Source organism: Zophobas morio, unplaced genomic scaffold (assembly GCF_036711695.1).
Source record: "Zophobas morio isolate AGI-343-1 ecotype UQ-CSIRO unplaced genomic scaffold, CSIRO_AGI_Zmor_V1 ptg000014l, whole genome shotgun sequence".
Taxonomy (NCBI): domain Eukaryota; kingdom Metazoa; phylum Arthropoda; class Insecta; order Coleoptera; family Tenebrionidae; genus Zophobas; species Zophobas morio.
The window spans coordinates 20,547,482-20,566,317 of NW_026972119.1; the positions used below are offsets into that span (position 1 = coordinate 20,547,482).

At 32.8% G+C, this 18,836-nt stretch overlaps 3 protein-coding genes across 3 annotated transcripts; all 3 read left to right on the forward strand.

Annotated features, from left to right (window-relative positions):
- The first annotated feature begins 203 nt into the window (after nt 1-203).
- Nucleotides 204-3,697, forward strand: LOC135128885 (inhibitor of growth protein 3-like). Its single transcript, XM_064055961.1, has 5 exons — nt 204-231; nt 2,591-2,679; nt 2,726-2,889; nt 2,938-3,160; nt 3,208-3,697. The coding sequence occupies exons 1-5, from the start codon at nt 204-206 to the stop codon at nt 3,322-3,324; spliced, it is 621 nt and encodes a 206-aa protein (XP_063912031.1). The 3' UTR covers nt 3,325-3,697.
- Nucleotides 3,698-8,254: 4,557 nt separating this feature from the next.
- LOC135128886 (inhibitor of growth protein 3-like) lies at nt 8,255-10,539 on the forward strand. The gene is made up of 5 exons (XM_064055963.1): nt 8,255-8,279; nt 9,420-9,508; nt 9,555-9,718; nt 9,767-9,989; nt 10,037-10,539. Exons 1-5 carry the CDS (start codon nt 8,255-8,257, stop codon nt 10,151-10,153), a joined length of 618 nt encoding a protein of 205 aa, XP_063912033.1. The 3' UTR covers nt 10,154-10,539.
- Nucleotides 10,540-14,648: 4,109 nt separating this feature from the next.
- LOC135128887 (uncharacterized) lies at nt 14,649-18,600 on the forward strand. The gene is made up of 6 exons (XM_064055964.1): nt 14,649-14,661; nt 14,728-14,823; nt 14,909-15,090; nt 15,160-15,406; nt 15,701-15,986; nt 16,062-18,600. The coding sequence occupies exons 1-6, from the start codon at nt 14,649-14,651 to the stop codon at nt 18,598-18,600; spliced, it is 3,363 nt and encodes a 1,120-aa protein (XP_063912034.1).
- Nucleotides 18,601-18,836: the final 236 nt, after the last annotated feature.

Below are 18,836 nucleotides of genomic sequence, written 5' to 3' on the forward strand. Positions count from 1 at the left end.
CTCGAAAAGCCTGTAGCAATCTTAGAAATTTTCGAAAACCAAAAACTAAAAATAATTTTTGAACGTCGAAGTCTAAGAAAAAACCTCTTCAGATAATTTTCGAAAGTTGAAAAAACGTCAAAAATTGAAAAATTAACCAAAAATTCAGAAAAAATTCTGGGATAACTTCGAAGTGCTCATTCGAAAAATATAGTTCGTTTATGATGTCGGAGCAAGTTTTAAGAACATTTGGTTTGAAAGCCAAATTTTTAAAATTCTAAAATCTGCCAAATTTTATGTTGGAGATTTATTAGAAAGTATGCTAGGAATATTCGAAGAAATCAAGCCGAAAATGTCTTCTGGAGGTCAAAATCTACAAAAAAATCTGTTTAGGTAATTTAAAAAGTGATCGAAAAAACGTGGAAAACTGAGAAATTGCATTTTGGTCAAAATTACCTCAATATAAAAAAAATCCAGATGGAAAATTTCGACGACTGCAAATGAATTTCGAAACCCCTGGAGCAATCTTTGCTTTTTCTTTTGGAAATTATTGAGCAAAACTCTACAAAATCTAAGTGGTAAAAATTAAGAAAAAAATGTCAGAAAAGTTATTTTTCAATATTTCGAAAATTTGTTACAACAAAAACTAAAAATAATTTGTGGAGGTCGAAATCTATGAAAAAATTTCTTCAGGTAATTTTCAAAATTTTAAAAAAGTCGAAAGTTTAAAAATAGAACTTTTTGAAATTTTGTCTAAAAAATCACAAAAAATTCTGGGATATAGATTTTGACGTACTCATTCGAAAAATATAGCGTCTTGATGATCCCAGAGCAGGATTTTAAGAATGTTCGGTTTGAAAGTCTAATGTTTAAAAATTCCAAAGACTGCTGACTTTTGTATTGGAGATTTTGGAGAAAAGTTAGGAGTATTCGTAGAAATGAATCCTAAAATAATCTCCGGAGGTCAAAATTTACAAAAAAAAATATTTTAGGAAGTGGTCCAAAAACATCAAAAATTGAGAAATTGAGTTTATGTCAAAATTGCCCAAATACTTACATAAAAAAATATGTAGAAGATTACAACGACCTGACCTCCAGATGTGTTTAGCACAACTCCAAAAAATCTAAGTGGTAGAAAATTATGAAAAAAATCGTGTTTATGGAAAGTGGTTTTAGAAATCTACGGGTTTGAATTTAATTTTTTTGCGCATTTCAAAAAATCGGCGATTTTGAAAAAAATTTTAGAAATCTTCGAAGAACAAAAACTGAAAATAATTTCTGAACATCAAAATCTAAGAAAGAAATCTTTTCAGGTAATTTTCTATAAGTCGAAAAAAGGTCGAAAATTGAAAAGTTGACCAAAAATTCGCAAACATTTTAAGAATGTTCGCTTTAAAAACCAAATTATTTCGAGATTTTGGAAAAAAACTAGGACTACTCGTAGAATGAATCTGAAAATAACCTCTACAGGTCAAAATTTACAAAAAAAAAAACTCTTCATTTAACTTTAAGAAGTGATCGAACAATGTCGAAAACTGAGAAATTGAGTTGATGTCAAAATTACATAAATACATAAAAAAATATGTAAAACTGAGCAACAAAACTGCAGCCGAATATCGAAAGTCCTGGAGGAATCATAGGATATTTTTTTGGAAATTATGTAACAATATCTACTCCAGAAAATCTAAGTTCATCTAATATTACGAAAAAAATCGTGTTTATGAAGTGGTTTTAGAAATATTCGGGTTTGAATTCTATTTTTTGGGAAAAATATTAGAAATTTTCGAAGAACAAAATCTAATAATAATTTCTGAACGTCGAAATCTAAGAAAAAAATCTCTTCAGGTAATTTTAGAAGCCGATCGAGAAAACGTCACAAATTGAGAAATTGAGTTTTCGTCAAAATTATCTAAATACAAAATTTAAAAAAACCGCAAAAATGTCGAAAATTTACAAAAAAAAAAGTCTAGGATATAGACTTCGACGTGCTGATTCAAACAATACAACTCGTTTATGATCTAGAAGCAGGATTTTAAGAATATCTGGTTGAAAGTCAAATTTTTAAAATGTACAAAAAAAATTTTCAAGAGGTAAAAAATAATGAAAAAAATCATTAAAAATTTTAATTTTAGGTGAACGAAATTTAAGAAATTGAATTTTTGTAAAAAATTACCTATATATAAAAAAATCCAGATAAAAGATTTGAACGAATTGAGCCCCAAAATTGCAGACGTATATCGAAAACCCTGGAACAATGCTAGAATTTTTTTTTTTGGAAACTATTTCGTACTATTCCAAAAAATCTAAGTGGTAAAAAAATCACGAAAAAATTGGTATGTATGTTGTGCCTCTTAAGAAAAATAGTCTAAAGTCAATACGGAAATGGTTTTAGAAATATTTGGGATTCAAATCAATTAAAATGCCATTTTTCAGTATTTCATATCGGCGATTTTGGAAAGAATGTTAGAAATTTTCAAAGAATAAAAATTACGAATAATTTCTGAACGTCTAAATTTACGAAAAATCTCTTCACGTAATTTTCGAAAGTCGAAAATTGAAAAATTGAGCTTTTTGGAAAAGTTGTCAAAGTATATTTCATCATTGATAAAAGTTATCAACGTCACGTACAATTTAGGACACATCGGCGCGGGGCCGGCGATCGCGGCCGCCGCCTCGCAAGCCATCGCGACCACGCAACAAGTAAACGGTCCGCTAGTTTCGACTGTGTTCTAACGGTTGCTTGCAGATGCAGCAGGGTAGAAGAACGGCTAGTCTTAAAGCTTCGTATGAGGCGATAAACACGGGTAGTCACGGGCACGAGTTCAGTATCGGGAGAGAGTTGGCCGGGGCGGCGCAAACTGCCATCCAGGCGATCCAGCAGGACCACACCAACAACAAGAAAAAACAAAAGTAGGTGTTCACTTTTTTATTAGTATGCGAGGTAACGATGTTTTGAAGGAAATGGGCTAGCAGTAACTCGAATACCACGTCGGCTTCGACGATGCAGGCGATGTTGAACGCCCCCTTGTCGGCCGCTGCCCCCGAGTCCCCGTCCATAGACGTGTCGTCTCAGAGTGCGGAAGTGACCGACGGCGAGTGGACGTATGACCCGAACGAACCGAGATACTGTCTATGTAATCAAGTGTCCTATGGCGACATGGTGGCTTGTGATAACGAAGATGTAAGAACTTGTTTATGACGAGGTAGTCGTTAATTGTTTTGTTTTAGTGTCCGACGGAGTGGTTTCATTATCCTTGTGTTGGTATCACTGCGCCGCCGAAAGGAAAGTGGTATTGTCCTCAGTGTTTAGCGTCTATGAAACGTAGAGGGGGAAGGAAAAATTGAGTCAGATGAGGATAAGTTAGCTTAAGTACTACTATGAGACAAATGTATGAAAACATGAAATTTGATGTTGAAGAACGAGGAGACTAAATAAATAAATGTAATTACCAGAATATAGTGGAGAAAAAGAGTCATTTTTCATGGATCATATTTTTTATACTGCATAAATCAATTTTGGTCTGTTATGTCGCTGCGACGCGTTGTAGTTTCAGTCAGGACTTGATAACACGAATTGGAATTTAATGCAGGCTAGGTTATAAAGCAGGATGGACAAAGCAAACGGAAACAACTAGTTTGAAGTGATTTATATAAATGAATTTACTTGTATGTTCTGAACTGTCATAAGAACAAAAATCTGTATAAATATACCAAAATATATCTCTCAAAAAGGTGTTTCTTTTTTCGGTAAAAGACAAAAGTTTAATAAGTATACTGATGAAATTTTAGAAGCTTACTATAAAAGACAAAAATACACGTTAGTTGCTAGTCTCGTATTGTTGGTTGCATAAGTAGTATTTAATATAAGAAAACGTAGGTGTTTATCTGTATTTTTAAAAAGAAATTTCTTGAGAAGAAGAAATTTAAAATTGAAATCGTTTAGAATTCATTGTTTAATTTACTGCATGGTTTAGAAGCAAATAATATATTCTTTGGGATTTTAATATTGATAAAAAAAAAGATAGGCAACCAGTAATTAGGTGCAGTATCTTTAAAGTGTAGAAAATACTATAAATAAAATATAAATCAACAAAAAATTGCTCATGAATCATATAAAAGTTACTGCTGATAGTGTAATACACAACTAAAAAGAAAATATGACCCATTTTGTGCTTGGTTAAGTGGTTTATAAGCAATGCTGCTTAGGCGACCAACAATACACTATTTAAAAAAAAATTAAATCAAAATTTAATTAGTTACCTTTGACAAACTCAAAATTTCTCTCATGTACATATAAGTAAGCTCGTAATGTTTCCAAATATGCTAAGAAAAAAATGATTTTGGCAAATGACATACCCTCTAAGAAAATAGAGTGTGGGTGGGCGAGGCTAGTACTTTGTTTGTTTGTTGTGAGTGAAACCACGCGGTGAGTAAGCTAGGTTAAGTTTAGTTGGTTTGGTAGTTAATGAAAAGGAGAAACCCTTTGTTTAATGAAAATTAATCGTAACGACGACGACGTCACAATTTCCCCAACACGCGTAGCTAATTTTTGTGTTTTTTTCTAAGCGGAAATAGGCGAATTTCCGACCGACGCTAACATGTGGTGTAAATTTTGGTGTTTTATTTTTCGTAAATTCACAGTTCATGTTAGGATTTTAATCGTTAACTGGTTCTAACACAATTTAACAGTCATAAGTTTGTTCAGATAAAAGTATTTGCCAGGAGATTTCATGAAATCCACTTAGTCAGGGGCCATCCATTCTTTTTAATTCCTCACCAAGATTGCTAATAATTCATTAACGGCAATTAAATCAACCTAGCGTTGCCCCACCCTAGGAAAAGATCGTAAAAGCGCGGTAGAATTCATAATATCGTGGACTGAGGTACGGGGGATTAAAAACAAATTAAACAAATTTCTCCCCTTAGGCAGTTACTATCACATCACCGAGATATTTTCTCGCAACGTGGAAAATACATCACCGCAAGAAAACCCCAGGGGCTCCTAGGATTTTTTCAAATTCTTTCAAACAAGAACACTGGAGAACGTGACATTTTTTGACATTTTTGAAAAAAAATTGTCAAAATTATTTAGGCAACTCTTTAAAAAAAAACATTTTTTCAATCTCTTCAGATATATAACACCAGAAACCCCAACGAAAGACAAAATTCTTCCAGTTTTTAGAAAATGGGGTACTAGAGACACACAAGATTTTTCAAACTCGTTCGAAAAAAGGAAAAAAGACACTAAGATGATTTTTCAATTTTTCTATTTCTCCATATTTCAGTTGTTCATTTTCGATTTCTCGAATTTTCCGTTTTAAATTTTTAGGTGTTCCAATTTTTTAAATGTCTGATTTTTCGATTTTTCAGTTTCTCGATTCTTCCAATATTTCGACTTTTTAATTTTTCGACTTTTCATTCTTGATGTTTAAATTTTTTGATTATTTGATTTTTTCCCAATTCTCGATTTTTTAGTGTTTCGTTTTCCCGACTTCTTAATTTCTCGATTTTTCAACTCTTCAATTTTTAGATTTTTTAAATTTTCGATTTTTCTCACTTTTTCGATTAATCGACTTTGTGATTTTTCGATTTCTCGACTTTTGGATTTCTAGAATTTTCAATTTTTCAATTTTTCTACTTTTCAATTTTTCATCGGTTTTTCAAAAATTTCGATTTCTCGAGTTTCTACTTTTTCCATTTTTCGTTTACGATTTTTCCGTTATTTAAATTTTCGATTTTTCTCACTTTTTCGATTAATCGACTTTTTGATTTTTCGACTTTTGGATTTCTCGAATTTCGATTTCTCATTTTTCTATTTCTCATTTTTTTTCAGTTTTTCAGAATTTCGATTTCTCGAATTTTTGCTTTTTTCATTTTTCACATTTTTAAATTTCAGATATTTCATTTGATCGATTTTTGATGCCTGGATTTCACAATTTTTCAATTTTTCGAATTTTTTTATTTAAAATTTTCGTTTCGAAATCTCGATTTTACGATTTTTCGGCTTTTTAAATTTTCGATTTTTCTCACTTTTTCGATTAATCGACTTTTTGATTTTAGAAAATATTTTGATTGAATTTTTTCGAAATCTTGTCTAAAAAATTACCAAAAATCTTGGGATATAGATTTCGACGTGCTGATTCGAAAAATATAACGTGTTTATGATCTCGGAGCAAGATTTTAAGAGTGTTGAGTTTGAAAATCAAATTTTTAAAAATTCTAAAAAAGTATTAGTAGAAATGGTTCCGAAAATAACTTCTGGAAGGAAAAATCTACAAAAAAAATTCTTTAGGTAACTTTAGGTGGTGAACGAGAAAATGTGGAAAATTGAGAAATTGAATTTTAGATAGAAAATTTCGATGAATGCAGACGGATTTCGAAAACCCTGAAGCAATTTTAGAATTTTTTTTAAATTATTTAGAATAACCCCTGAAAAAATTTAAGTGTTAAAAATTATGAAAAATAATCTAATTTCAATATTTGGAAAATATATATATTAGAAATTTTTGAAGAACAAAAATTAAGAATAATTTGTGCAGGTTGAAATCAATGAAAACATTTTTTCAGATAATTTTCGAAAGTCTAAAAAAGTTCGAAAATTTGAAAATCATGTGTTTAAAAATTCTAAAATCTGCTAAATTTTATATTAGAAATTTTGGGAAAGTGTTAAGAGTATTCGAAGAAAGGAATCTGAAAATAACTCTTGGAGGTCAAAATCTACAAAAAAAGTTCTTTGGGTGGTTTTAGGAGGTGAACGAAAAAACGTCGAAATTTGGGAAATTAAGTTTTTGTAAAGAAATTACCTAAATACAAAAAAAAAATCAGATAGAAGATTTCGGCGAACTGCAGTCGAATCTCGAAAAGCCTGTAGCAATCTTAGAAATTTTCGAAAACCAAAAACTAAAAATAATTTTTGAACGTCGAAGTCTAAGAAAAAACCTCTTCAGATAATTTTCGAAAGTCGAAAAAACGTCAAAAATTGAAAAATTAACCAAAAATTCAGAAAAAATTCTGGGATAACTTCGAAGTGCTCATTCGAAAAATATAGTTCGTTTATGATGTCGGAGCAACATTTAAGAACATTTGGTTTGAAAGCCAAATTTTTAAAATTCTAAAATCTGCCAAATTTTATGTTGGAGATTTAGAAAGTATGCTAGGAATATTGGAAGAAATCAAGCCGAAAATATCTTCTGGAGGTCAAAATCAACAAAAAAATCTGTTTAGGTAATTTAGAAAGTGATTGAAAAAACGTGGAAAAATAAAAAATTTGAATTTTGTCAAAATTACCTAAATATAAAAAAAAATCCAGATGGAAAATTTCGACGACTGCAAATGAATTTCGAAAACCCTGGAGCGATCTTTGCTTTTTCTTTTAGAAATTATTGAGCAAAACTCTACAAAATCTAAGTGGTAAAAATTAAGAAAAAATGTCAGAAAAGTTATTTTTCAATATTTCGAAAATTTGTTACAACAAAAACTAAAAATAATTTGTGGAGGTCGAAATCTATGAAAAAATGTCTTCAGGTAATTTTTAAATTTTAAAAAAGTCGAAAGTTTAAAAATAGAACTTTTTGAAATTTTGTATAAAAAATCACAAAAAATTCTGGGATATAGATTTTGACGTACTCATTCGAAAAATATAGCGTCTTGATGATCCCAGAGCAGGATTTTAAGAATGTTCGGTTTGAAAATCTAATGTTTAAAAATTCCAAAGACTGCTGACTTTTGTATTGGAGATTTTGGAGAAAAGTTAGGAGTATTCGTAGAAATGAATCCTAAAAGAACCTCCGGAGGTCAAAATTTACAAAACAAAATATTTTAGGAAGTGGTCCAAAAACATCAAAAATTGAGAAATTGAGTTTATGTCAAAATTGCCCAAATACTTACATAAAAAAATATGTAGAAGATTACAATGACCTGAGTTCCAGATGTGTTTAGCACAACTCCAAAAAATCTAAGTGGTAGAAAATTATGAAAAAAATCGTGTTTATGGAAAGTGGTTTTAGAAATCTACGGGTTTGAATTTAATTTTTTTGCGCATTTCAAAAAATCGGCGATTTTGAAAAAAATTTTAGAAATCTTCGAAGAACAAAAACTAAAAATAATTTCTGAACATCAAAATCTAAGAAAGAAATCTTTTCAGGTAATTTTCTATAAGTCGAAAAAAGGTCGAAAATTGAAAAGTTGACCAAAAATTCACAAAAATTTTAAGAATGTTCGGTTTAAAAACCAAATTATTTCGAGATTTTGGAAAAAAATTAGGACTACTCGTAGAATGAATCTGAAAATAACCTCAACAGGTAAAAATTTACAAAAAAAAAAACTCTTCATTTAATTTTAAGAAGTGATCGAAAAATGTCGAAAACTGAGAAATTGAGTTGATGTCAAAATTACCTAAATACATAAAAAAATATGTAAAACTGAGCAACAAAACTGCAGCCGAATATCGAAAGTCCTGGAGGAATCATAGGATATTTTTTTGGAAATTATTTAACAATATCTACTCCAGAAAATCTAAGTTAATCTAATATTACGAAAAAAATCGTGTTTATGAAGTGGTTTTAGAAATATTCGGGTTTGAATTCTATTTTTTGGGAAAAATATTAGAAATTTTCGAAGAACAAAATCTAATAATAATTTCTGAACGTCGAAATCTAAGAAAAAAATCTCTTCAGGTAATTTTAGAAGCCGATCGAGAAAACGTCACAAATTGAGAAATTGAGTTTGCGTCAAAATTATCTAAATGCAAAATTTTAAAAAACCGCAAAAATGTCGAAAATTTACAAAAAAAAAGTCTAGGATATAGACTTCGACGTGCTGATTCAAACAATACAACTCGTTTATGATCTAGAAGCAGGATTTTAAGAATATCTGGTTGAAAGTCAAATTTTTAAAATGTACAAAAAAAATTTTCAAGAGGTAAAAAATAATGAAAAAAATCATTAAAAATTTTAATTTTAGGTGAACGAAATTTAAGAAATTGAATTTTTGCAAAAAATTACCTATATATAAAAAAATCCAGATAAAAGATTTGAACGAATTGAGCCCCAAAATTGCAGACGTATATCGAAAACCCTGGAACAATGCTAGAATTTTTTTTTTTGGAAACTATTTCGTACTATTCCAAAAAATCTAAGTGGTGAAAAAATCACGAAAAAATTGGTATGTATGTTGTGCCTCTTAAGAAAAATAGTCTAAAGTCAATACGGAAATGGTTTTAGAAATATTTGGGATTCAAATCAATTAAAATGCCATTTTTCAGTATTTCATATCGGCGATTTTGGAAAGAATGTTAGAAATTTTCAAAGAATAAAAATTACGAATAATTTCTGAACGTCTAAATCTACGAAAAATCTCTTCACGTAATTTTCGAAAGTCGAAAATTGAAAAATTGAGCTTTTTGGAAAAGTTGTCAAAGTATATTTCATCATTGATAAAAGTTATCAACGTCACGTACAATTTAGGACACATCGGCGCGGGGCCGGCGATCGCGGCCGCCGCCTCGCAAGCCATCGCGGCCACGCAACGAGTAAACGGTCCGCTAGTTTCGACTGTGTTCTAACGGTTGCTTGCAGATGCAGCAGGGTAGAAGGACGGCTAGTCTTAAAGCTTCGTATGAGGCGATAAACACGGGTAGTCACGGGCACGAGTTCAGTATCGGGAGAGAGTTGGCCGGGGCGGCGCAAACTGCCATCCAGGCGATCCAACAGGACCACACCAACAACAAGAAAAAACAAAAGTAGGTGTTCACTTTTTTATTAGTATGCGAGGTAACGATGTTTTGAAGGAAATGGGCTAGCAGTAACTCGAATACCACGTCGGCTTCGACGATGCAGGCGATGTTGAACGCCCCCTTGTCGGCCGCCGCCCCCGAGTCGCCGTCCATAGACGTGTCGTCTCAGAGTGCGGAAGTGACCGACGGCGAGTGGACGTATGACCCGAACGAACCGAGATACTGTCTGTGTAATCAAGTGTCCTATGGCGACATGGTGGCTTGTGATAACGAAGATGTAAGAACTTGGTTATGACGAGGTAGTCGGTAATTGTTTTGTTTTAGTGTCCGACGGAGTGGTTTCATTATCCTTGTGTTGGTATCACTGCGCCTCCAAAAGGAAAGTGGTATTGTCCTCAGTGTTTAGCGTCTATGAAACGTAGAGGGGGAAGGAAAAATTGAGTCAGATGAGGATAAGTTAGCTTAAGTACTACTATGAGACAAATGTATGAAAACATGAAATTTGATGTTGAAGAACGAGGAGACTAAATAACTAAATGTAATTACCAGAATATAGTGGAGAAAAAGAGTCATTTTTCATGGATCATATTTTTTATACTGCATAAATCAATTTTGGTCTGTTATGTCGCTGCGACGCGTTGTAGTTTCAGTCAGGACTTGATAACACGAATTGGAATTTAATGCAGGCTAGGTTATAAAGCAGGATGGACAAAGCAAACGGAAACAACTAGTTTGAAGTGATTTATATAAATGAATTTACTTGTATGTTCTGAACTGTCATAAGAACAAAAATCTGTATAAATATACCAAAATATATCTCCCAAAAAGGTGTTTCTTTTTTCGGTAAAAGACAAAAGTTTAATAAGTATACTGATGAAATTTTAGAAGCTTACTATAAAAGACAAAAATACACGTTAGTTGACTAGTCTCGTATTGTTGGTTGCATAAGTAGTATGTAATTTAAGAAAACAGCTGTTTACCTATAAAAAAGAAATTTCTTGAGATGAAGAAATTTAAAATTGAGATCTTTTAGAATTCATTGTTTAATTTACTGCATGGTTTAGAAGTAAATAATATATTTTTTGTGGTTTTAACAGAGAACATAGAGAAGCGTCATAGTTTGAATTAAATGACGGTGGAGGGCTCCTCGACTTATGTTGGCAACAGTGGTTGTTTCTAACTAGGAATAAAATTAACTACAATAGAAAAAAGGTCACACGAATAACAGTTCGTCGTCTGAGAACTTGTTTGATCTACAGACCAGAGCGCACTCAGGCCAATGTTGACTCTAAGCGTTCGGAAACGATTTGATTTATAAGCCATGATCCGTGATCTGATACACATCCTAACCGGTTTCGACCATAATTTCTTGCTGTTTCAACTTTCGAATTGTTAATTTTTCGAAATATTAGTTTGGGGACTTTTCAGTTTACTCCTATTTATTATTCAATTTTTGATTTTTCAATTTTTCAATTTCTCGGTTTTCAGTTTTTCTCTTCACTTTTACGATTTTTAAATATTTCGATTTTCAGTTTTTGACTTTTATAAACTATTTGTCGATTTTTCAATTAATTGATTTTTTAGGTTTTTTGGTTTTTCAATTTTTCTATTTTTTCAGGTTTCGATTTTTCAACGTCACTTTTTTGATTTTTCGATTTATTAATTTTTCAATTTTTTAATTTCTCAGTTTTTGGACATTTCAGTTTTGAGACTTTTAAGTTTTTCGATTCGTTAGTTTTTCTTGCATTTTTCAGTTTTTCGATATTTCAGTTTTGGGATTTTTCAATATTTCTGTTCTTCAACTTTTCCATTTTTGACTTCTGGATTTTTCGATGTGGCGATTTTTTACTTTTTTGATTTTTAAATTTTAGATTTTTCATTTTTTTGGAATTTTGATTTTTCAATATTTAAAATTATCGATTTTTCGATTTTTCATTTCAGCTCTTCCATATTTCAATTTTTCAAATGTTTCGATTTCTTAATCTTTAGATTTTTCTACTTTCCGGTTTTAGATTTTCTGTTTTCAATTGTGGTTTTTTCAATTTTTCGATTTTTAAATTTTAGATTTTTCGATTTCTCGATTTTTCATTTCAGTTCTTCGATATTTCCGTTTCTCATGTTTTCGAATTTTTCAAGTGTTTCGATTTCTTAATGTTTTGATTTTTCGACTTCCCGGTTTTAGATTCTTGTATTTTTCAATTGTCGTTTTTTCAAAATTTCGATTTTTCAATTTTTTAAATTTGACGTTTATAATCTGTCAATTTTTCGTTTTTTCAATTAATCGATGTTTTGATTTTCCCATTTCTTGACTTTCGAGGGTTTCGATATTCCTGTTCTTCAATTCTTTAATTTTTCGATTTTTCATTTATTAGTTTTCTTAAGGTTTCGATTTTTCGATTTCCCTTTTTGGATTTTTCGATTGCTCAATTTTTCGACTTTTTAAGTTCTCAGTTTTTGGATATTTCAGTTTTCGAATTTTTCAGGTTTTCCATTTTTCAGTTTGTAGATATCTCAGTTCTGACTCCTGGATTGTTAGATGTGTCGACTTTTTACTTTTTCGATTTTTAAATGTTAGATTTTTCATTTTTTAGAATTTTAATTTTTCAATATTTAAAATTTTGATTTTTCGATTTCTCCATTTTTCATTTCAGCTCTTCCATATTTTAATTTTTCGAATGTTTCGATTTCTTAATCTTTCGATTTTTCTACTTTTCGGTTTTAGATTTTCTGTTTTTCGATTGTCGTTTTGTCAAATTTTCGATTTTTCAATTTTTCAAATTTGACATTTATAAACTGTCAATTTTTCGTTTTTTCAATTAATCGATGTTTTGATTTTCCCATTTCTTGACTTTCGAGGGTTTCGATTTTCCTGTTCTTCAATTCTTTAATTTTTCGATTTTTCATTTTTTAGTTTTCTTAAGGTTTCGATTTTTCGACTTCACTTTTTGGATTTTTCGATTGCTCAATTTTTCGACTTTTTAAGTTCTCAGTTTTTGGATATTTCAGTTTTCGAATTTTTCAGGTTTTCCATTTTTCAGTTTTTCTTTAATTTTTCAGTTTTTCGATATCTCAGTTTTGGGATTTTTCAATATTTCTGTTCTTCGACTTTTCCATTTTAGACTTCTGGGTTTTTAGATGTGTCGACTTTTTACTTTTTCGATTTTTAAATTTTAGATTTTTAATTTTTTTTGGAATTTCAATTTTTCAATATTTAAAATTTTCGATTTTTCGATTTCTCGATTTTTCATTTCAGCTCAGTAGTAAGGTAGGGCAATTAGTGCATTTTTAATTGCTTTTTAATTACCAGCGCGGCAAATTAGCGATGTCTTAATCACCAGCGCTTTAGCCCTTAATGACCAGCGCTGCAAATTAGCGATGTCTTAATTACCAGAGCTGCAAATTAGCTAGGTCTTAATTAGCAGCGCGGCAAATTAGTAAACTATATTAATTAATTACTAGCGCGGCAAATTAGTAAACTATATTAATTAAATACCAGCGCTGCAAATTAGCTAGGTCTTAATTACCAGCGCTGCAAATTAGTAAACTATATTAATTAATTAATTAATTACCAGCGATTTTGCTACCCTAATTACTATCGCTTTCATTGCCTCTGCTGCTACCCTTATAAAATCAATTCTTCAATTGATTCGTCATAATGTTCTTTGAAGAAGATCTCCAGATGTCCAAGTGTGTGTGTGTGTGTATGTATTTGTTCTAACCTTTCAAGTAATAAGGAATTTCAAAGTACTCAAAAAGCTATTAACGTAGACTAGACGTCTTAAGACTATAAGTTTGAAACTTAAGTTTTCTCTGAAAGTGACAATAGTGTTCACCATGACAACTGAAAATATATTCTAATTCGTAAGTCATTGGGGCGAATATCGCATAGTACCATTAGGTGGTGAAAGTTTTAGCCCTTTGCCTATATAAAGCCGTAAAAGCAGGTAGTTATTTGTTTTATTTTGAGTGCAGACTTGGTGTCGTGTTGTGTTGTTTCAATATTCGTGTTGTGCTTAAATTTTTACAAATGGATAACATGGAAATGTTTTTATCCTCTCAAACTCTCGTTCAGCTAAAGTTTTTACTTTGCAACGGTTTTTTCAAAGAACCCGAAAATTTACGTCAACTTCGAACACATGTGAATTTAAGATATATAGAAAATTTTATGTCGATGACGTCAGATGAACTAGCGTGCTGCGAATCTTTGATGCACGAAATCGAATTGCATGGTAAGAAAAACATTATTTTATCAAGTTCATCAAATAAAATAATTCATTTTATCGTTCTTATTAGCTCCAGATGTTGTTCAAATAGACTACAATGTGGTGATGGATGCTATGTTTAATAAAAATCAAAAACAAGAAACCCAAGAAGCCGACGACGACGCTTTTTCTGCATCTCCCAGCCTTCTCAACTTTACTAGAACCAAAATGGATAAGGGTGAGTACATTATTTGCCTGCGGAGATTTTCAAATTCATTTTTTCCTGAGGATATTAATGATTTATCGTTTTTAGAAACGCTGTTGACTAAGAAAATGGAAAAACGAGAACCCGTAAAAGTTGAAAGACTCAAGATGGTGAGAGGAGTAGCGTCTTCTATAATTATATCTAAGAGAGACGGACTGAGTGTCGTGGAAAATTCAAAGATTGCAGACAACCAAGCGGCAAATGCTGTAGCATGTTTGGAATGTCTAAATAATCCGCAACCATCTACATCCAAAAGGATTCCAAATTGTAAGTAATGTACTTTTTTCTGCTTTCGAGCGTGTGTGAATCCGTTTGTTTTAAAGGTCCACATCGTGATAACGCAACATTGCAACTACACCGTAGCACCAATAAAAACCCAAGAACTTCCTCTATCTTCAGCAGCAGCAGTCGAAATCAAAATGGTCAGACAATTTTTAATGAAAGAAGCCCAGCACCATCTACAACCAAAATGAGTTCAAAGTGTAAGTAATGCGCATTTGTTTTCTGTTTCCGAGCGTATGTGCAAGTAAATGCTTTTTTCTTTAAAGATCCGCGAAGTAATAATAACAGTAACAGCCCAATTCAACTAGGCCGTAGTAGAGAGCCAAGAATTTCCGGTATCAACAACCCCCGAAATCAAAATGGTGAGTTAATTTAAATAATAGAAAAAAAAACTGGCAGACAGAAAGTGAAATAGTTTATCTAATATATATAAATATTTTACGTCAGAAATTCTTCCGAACAACAACCACATTATTAACGCACGACCGACAGCGGATCTTCGTCATCTGAATATTGAACAAGAATCAGAGCGATTTGTGAAGAGGTTTGGTATTTTGTCTAGATGTCTCAACTTTACCATTAAATCGGAAGCGATCGACGCCAACGATACGCCGTTACAGTGGTTAAAGGTATGTAAATTAATACTTCAAAAAAAAAAAATCATCTGTTTCAAGCTTTAATTTATCTTTCTATTCTAGAAAGTGATTGGCGAATTGTTGAGTCACGCATGCAGAGAATTTCAGCAAAGCGATATGGTAGGAATTACAATGAAGAACGAAAACTTTCCAGAAAGACCATTGGGAATTTCGTTTAGAAAGTTCTCAGAAATTAAACCTGAAGTGGTCATGGACGTGATTGCTTTTGTTCTTCAAAGTAACGCTGCATTCTTCACCAGTGATCAATTGAGCATCCAGATAGACAGGGTGAGACCGCCTGTTGGTAACGGTAGGTCTGCGACCGATGGTAAAGCTGTTAGTTTTGATGAGTTTAGTTTGTCAAAAAATAGTATATATGTAGTGCGCAATGATGACAACGCATGTCTAGGTGCAGCTTTAATCATCTCAAAAGAATTTGTTGACAACGGCTGTGATAAAAAATTGTTGAAAAAAAAGTTTTCGGGGGTTCGCGGTCAGGTCTTATTAAAAAATTCAGTCAATAATCTATGCCGTTTGGCAAATGTCGATTTGCGTAACGGTGGACATTATGGTCATATTAATGATTTTCAACAATTTTTAACAGAGTACACAATCGTCGTCTACAATAGTAGAGATGGTAATTCTGTTTATTTTGAGGGTGACAGAGCTCCAAATAGGAAGTGTTTAAATTTAATTAAAGAAGAAGATCACTATAACGTGATATTAAGTTTAACAGGTGTATTTTCCACTTCCTATTATTGCGAGCTCTGTCGAGTACGATATTCAAGGGGCGATAGACACAAAAATTGCCCGTACATATGCCCATGCTGTCATGCTAGTCCTCCATGTCGCATAGATTCAGCAGTTGTGAAGTGTGACTCGTGTTTAAGGTATTTTCGTGGAAATGAATGTTTGAATAAACACAAAATTTCTAAATTGTGCGGTAAATTAAAAAAATGTGCCAGATGTCGTGTTCATGTTTGGCATAATAAAAAGTCTAAGCACGTTTGTGGCGTGAAGTACTGCAACATTTGTCGAACTAATATGCCTATTCGACATTTTTGCTATATGCTACCCAATCAGCTAGCTCCTGACAAGGCTTTAGAAAATGCTCATGCATTTTTATTCATATTTTACGACTTGGAAACAACGCAGGACAAGCAGCTTAGTGAAAACACGTATTTGCACGAGCCAAATCTGTGTGTGTTGCAAAAAGCTTGCCGTCTCTGTATAACGAGCGACGATGTCTACGGCGAATGCGTTAATTGTGGTCAGAGGCAGATAATTTATAGCGAATCGCCTGTAGACAATTTGCTAGAGCATATAGCTGAAATGTCGAAAAGGTTTAAAGTAACCGCTATTGCTCATAACAACAAAGGTTTCGACGGGTGCTTTGTGCTCCAAAAAATTTTTGGAAATGTGAGCAGGTGGCGACCTGAGGTAATACGCACTGGCACAAAATTAATAACAATTGGGTGTGGTTCGGCTATAAGGTTTATAGACAGCCTTAATTTTATCCAACTGCCTTTGTCGCGTTTTCCATCGGCATTTAAATTAGAGGGCTGCAAGGGGTATTTTCCGCATTTTTTTAATACTTCTGGTAATAAAAACTACATCGGCCCTATACCTGAAAAGAATTTCTACGGTCACAATTCTATGTTACCAGCTGAGCGGGAAAAATTTATCAGATGGCACAATCAACAGGTGCAAAATAACGTACAATTTAGAATGTCGGAAGAAATCCAAAAATATTGCATCGCCGATGTCGATTTGTTACGTAGAGGATGTTTAAAATTTCGCGAATGTTTCCTTTCAGCCAACGGAGTCGATCCATTTTTGGAATCATTAACAATAGCCTCAGCTTGTAATCTTGTTTTTAGGCGAAATTTCTTGAAACAAAAGAGCATAGGGATATTGCCTAGAAACGGTTACCGTCGTGCAGATAATCAATCCAATGTGGCTATCGACTGGTTGTCGTGGATGGCGCATGCTGGAAACATTTTTATTCAGCATGCTGGCAATGGACGCGAAGTTAGGTTGCCTGAGAATTTACTCGTAGATGGCTTCTGTGAAACCACAAACACAGTCTACGAATTCTATGGCTGTTGGTTTCACGGGTGCGAAAAGTGTTTTTTTAATCAGACGTGTAAACTGTCCGACAAAGATGATGCACTTTTTTTGGCTCGGGAAAACACGTTAGAGAAAGAAGAACGGATAAAGGCAGCTGGGTATAATTTGATATCAATATGGCAGTGTGAATACACCAAAATATTGAAAACAAACGCCGATATGCGAGAATTTGTGCAGTCGCTGGATGGACGTAAATCTTCGCCTCTCAATCCTCGAGATGCTTTTTACGGCGGCCGCACAAATGCTTGCAAACTATACCATAAATGTGACCCCGACGAAAAAATTTTGTATTATGATGTGTGCTCGTTATATCCATACATAAATAAATACGGAAAATACCCTGTGGGTCATCCTGTAAATATTTATGTTGGAAATAACGAGTGCCGTGTGGTAAATTTAGATACTGTAGAAGGTTTGATCAAATGTTGCATTCTCCCGCCTCGCAATCTCTATCACCCTGTATTGCCATACCGATGTAACAACAAACTGACGTTCCCTTTGTGTAGAACATGCGCTGAAACAATGCAGCAGACTGAATGTCAGCATGCTGAAACGGAACGCCAGTTTGTTGGGACGTATGTGGCCGATGAGTTGCGCAAAGCACTCGAATTAAGGTACAAGGTGATAGAGATTTTGGAAATCTGGGAATACGATGTGGTGCAATATAATAAGAGTGCTGAGACGGACGGGTTGTTTTCAGCCTATATTAACAGTGGCTTGAAAGGGAAGCAAGAAAACAGCGGCTACCCGGCATGGTGCGATTCGGAAGAAAAAAAGGATTTGTACATCAATTCATATTTTGAAAGGGAGGGTATTTTATTAGATAAGGGCAAAATTGGGCACAACAGCGGGATGCGTTTTTTGTACAAAATAATGCTCAATAGTTTTTGGGGAAAGTTCGGTCAAAAGGAAAACGCACAACAAACCCAAATTATTAACAAGCCAATAGACTTGTTTAAATTACTTACAAATCCGGCGGCGACCGTACATAACTTGACAATTATAAATCCCGAGGTGGTATTGACAACATGGGACAGGGTAGAAGAAGACGTAAGCCCTTTGAAAACGGCGAATGTGGTAATAGCTGCGTATACTACTGCAGGAGCTCGTTTAGAACTCTACAAGTATCTAGAACAGTTAGATCGCAGAGTGTTATATTTTGATACAGACAGTATCATTTTTTCTCAGCGTGAAGGTGAATGGTGTCCACCAACTGGTGATTACCTCGGCGATCTAACTGACGAACTTGTTGAGTATGGAGAAGGGAGTTATATCTCTGAATTTGTTAGCGGTGGCCCGAAAAATTACTCGTATAAATTTTGGTCTGTTAAAGATCAAACATACAAAACTGTCTGTAAGGTCAAGAATTCTTAGAGCTAAATGATAGAATCATAATAAGAAATGTAAGATATGATGTCATTACTAAAGATTCGAACAAAAAGTATCGAATTAATGTGACGAAGCGACGCCGCCTTGAAAATTCGTATGACACTGTACCTTACGGGTTTCTAAGTTAAGCAATATTTTCTCGTTATTATTATGATCTAGTTTGTACTTTCTTATTATCTATTTACATGTAATATGCAATGATTGTGAATAAACTTATATAT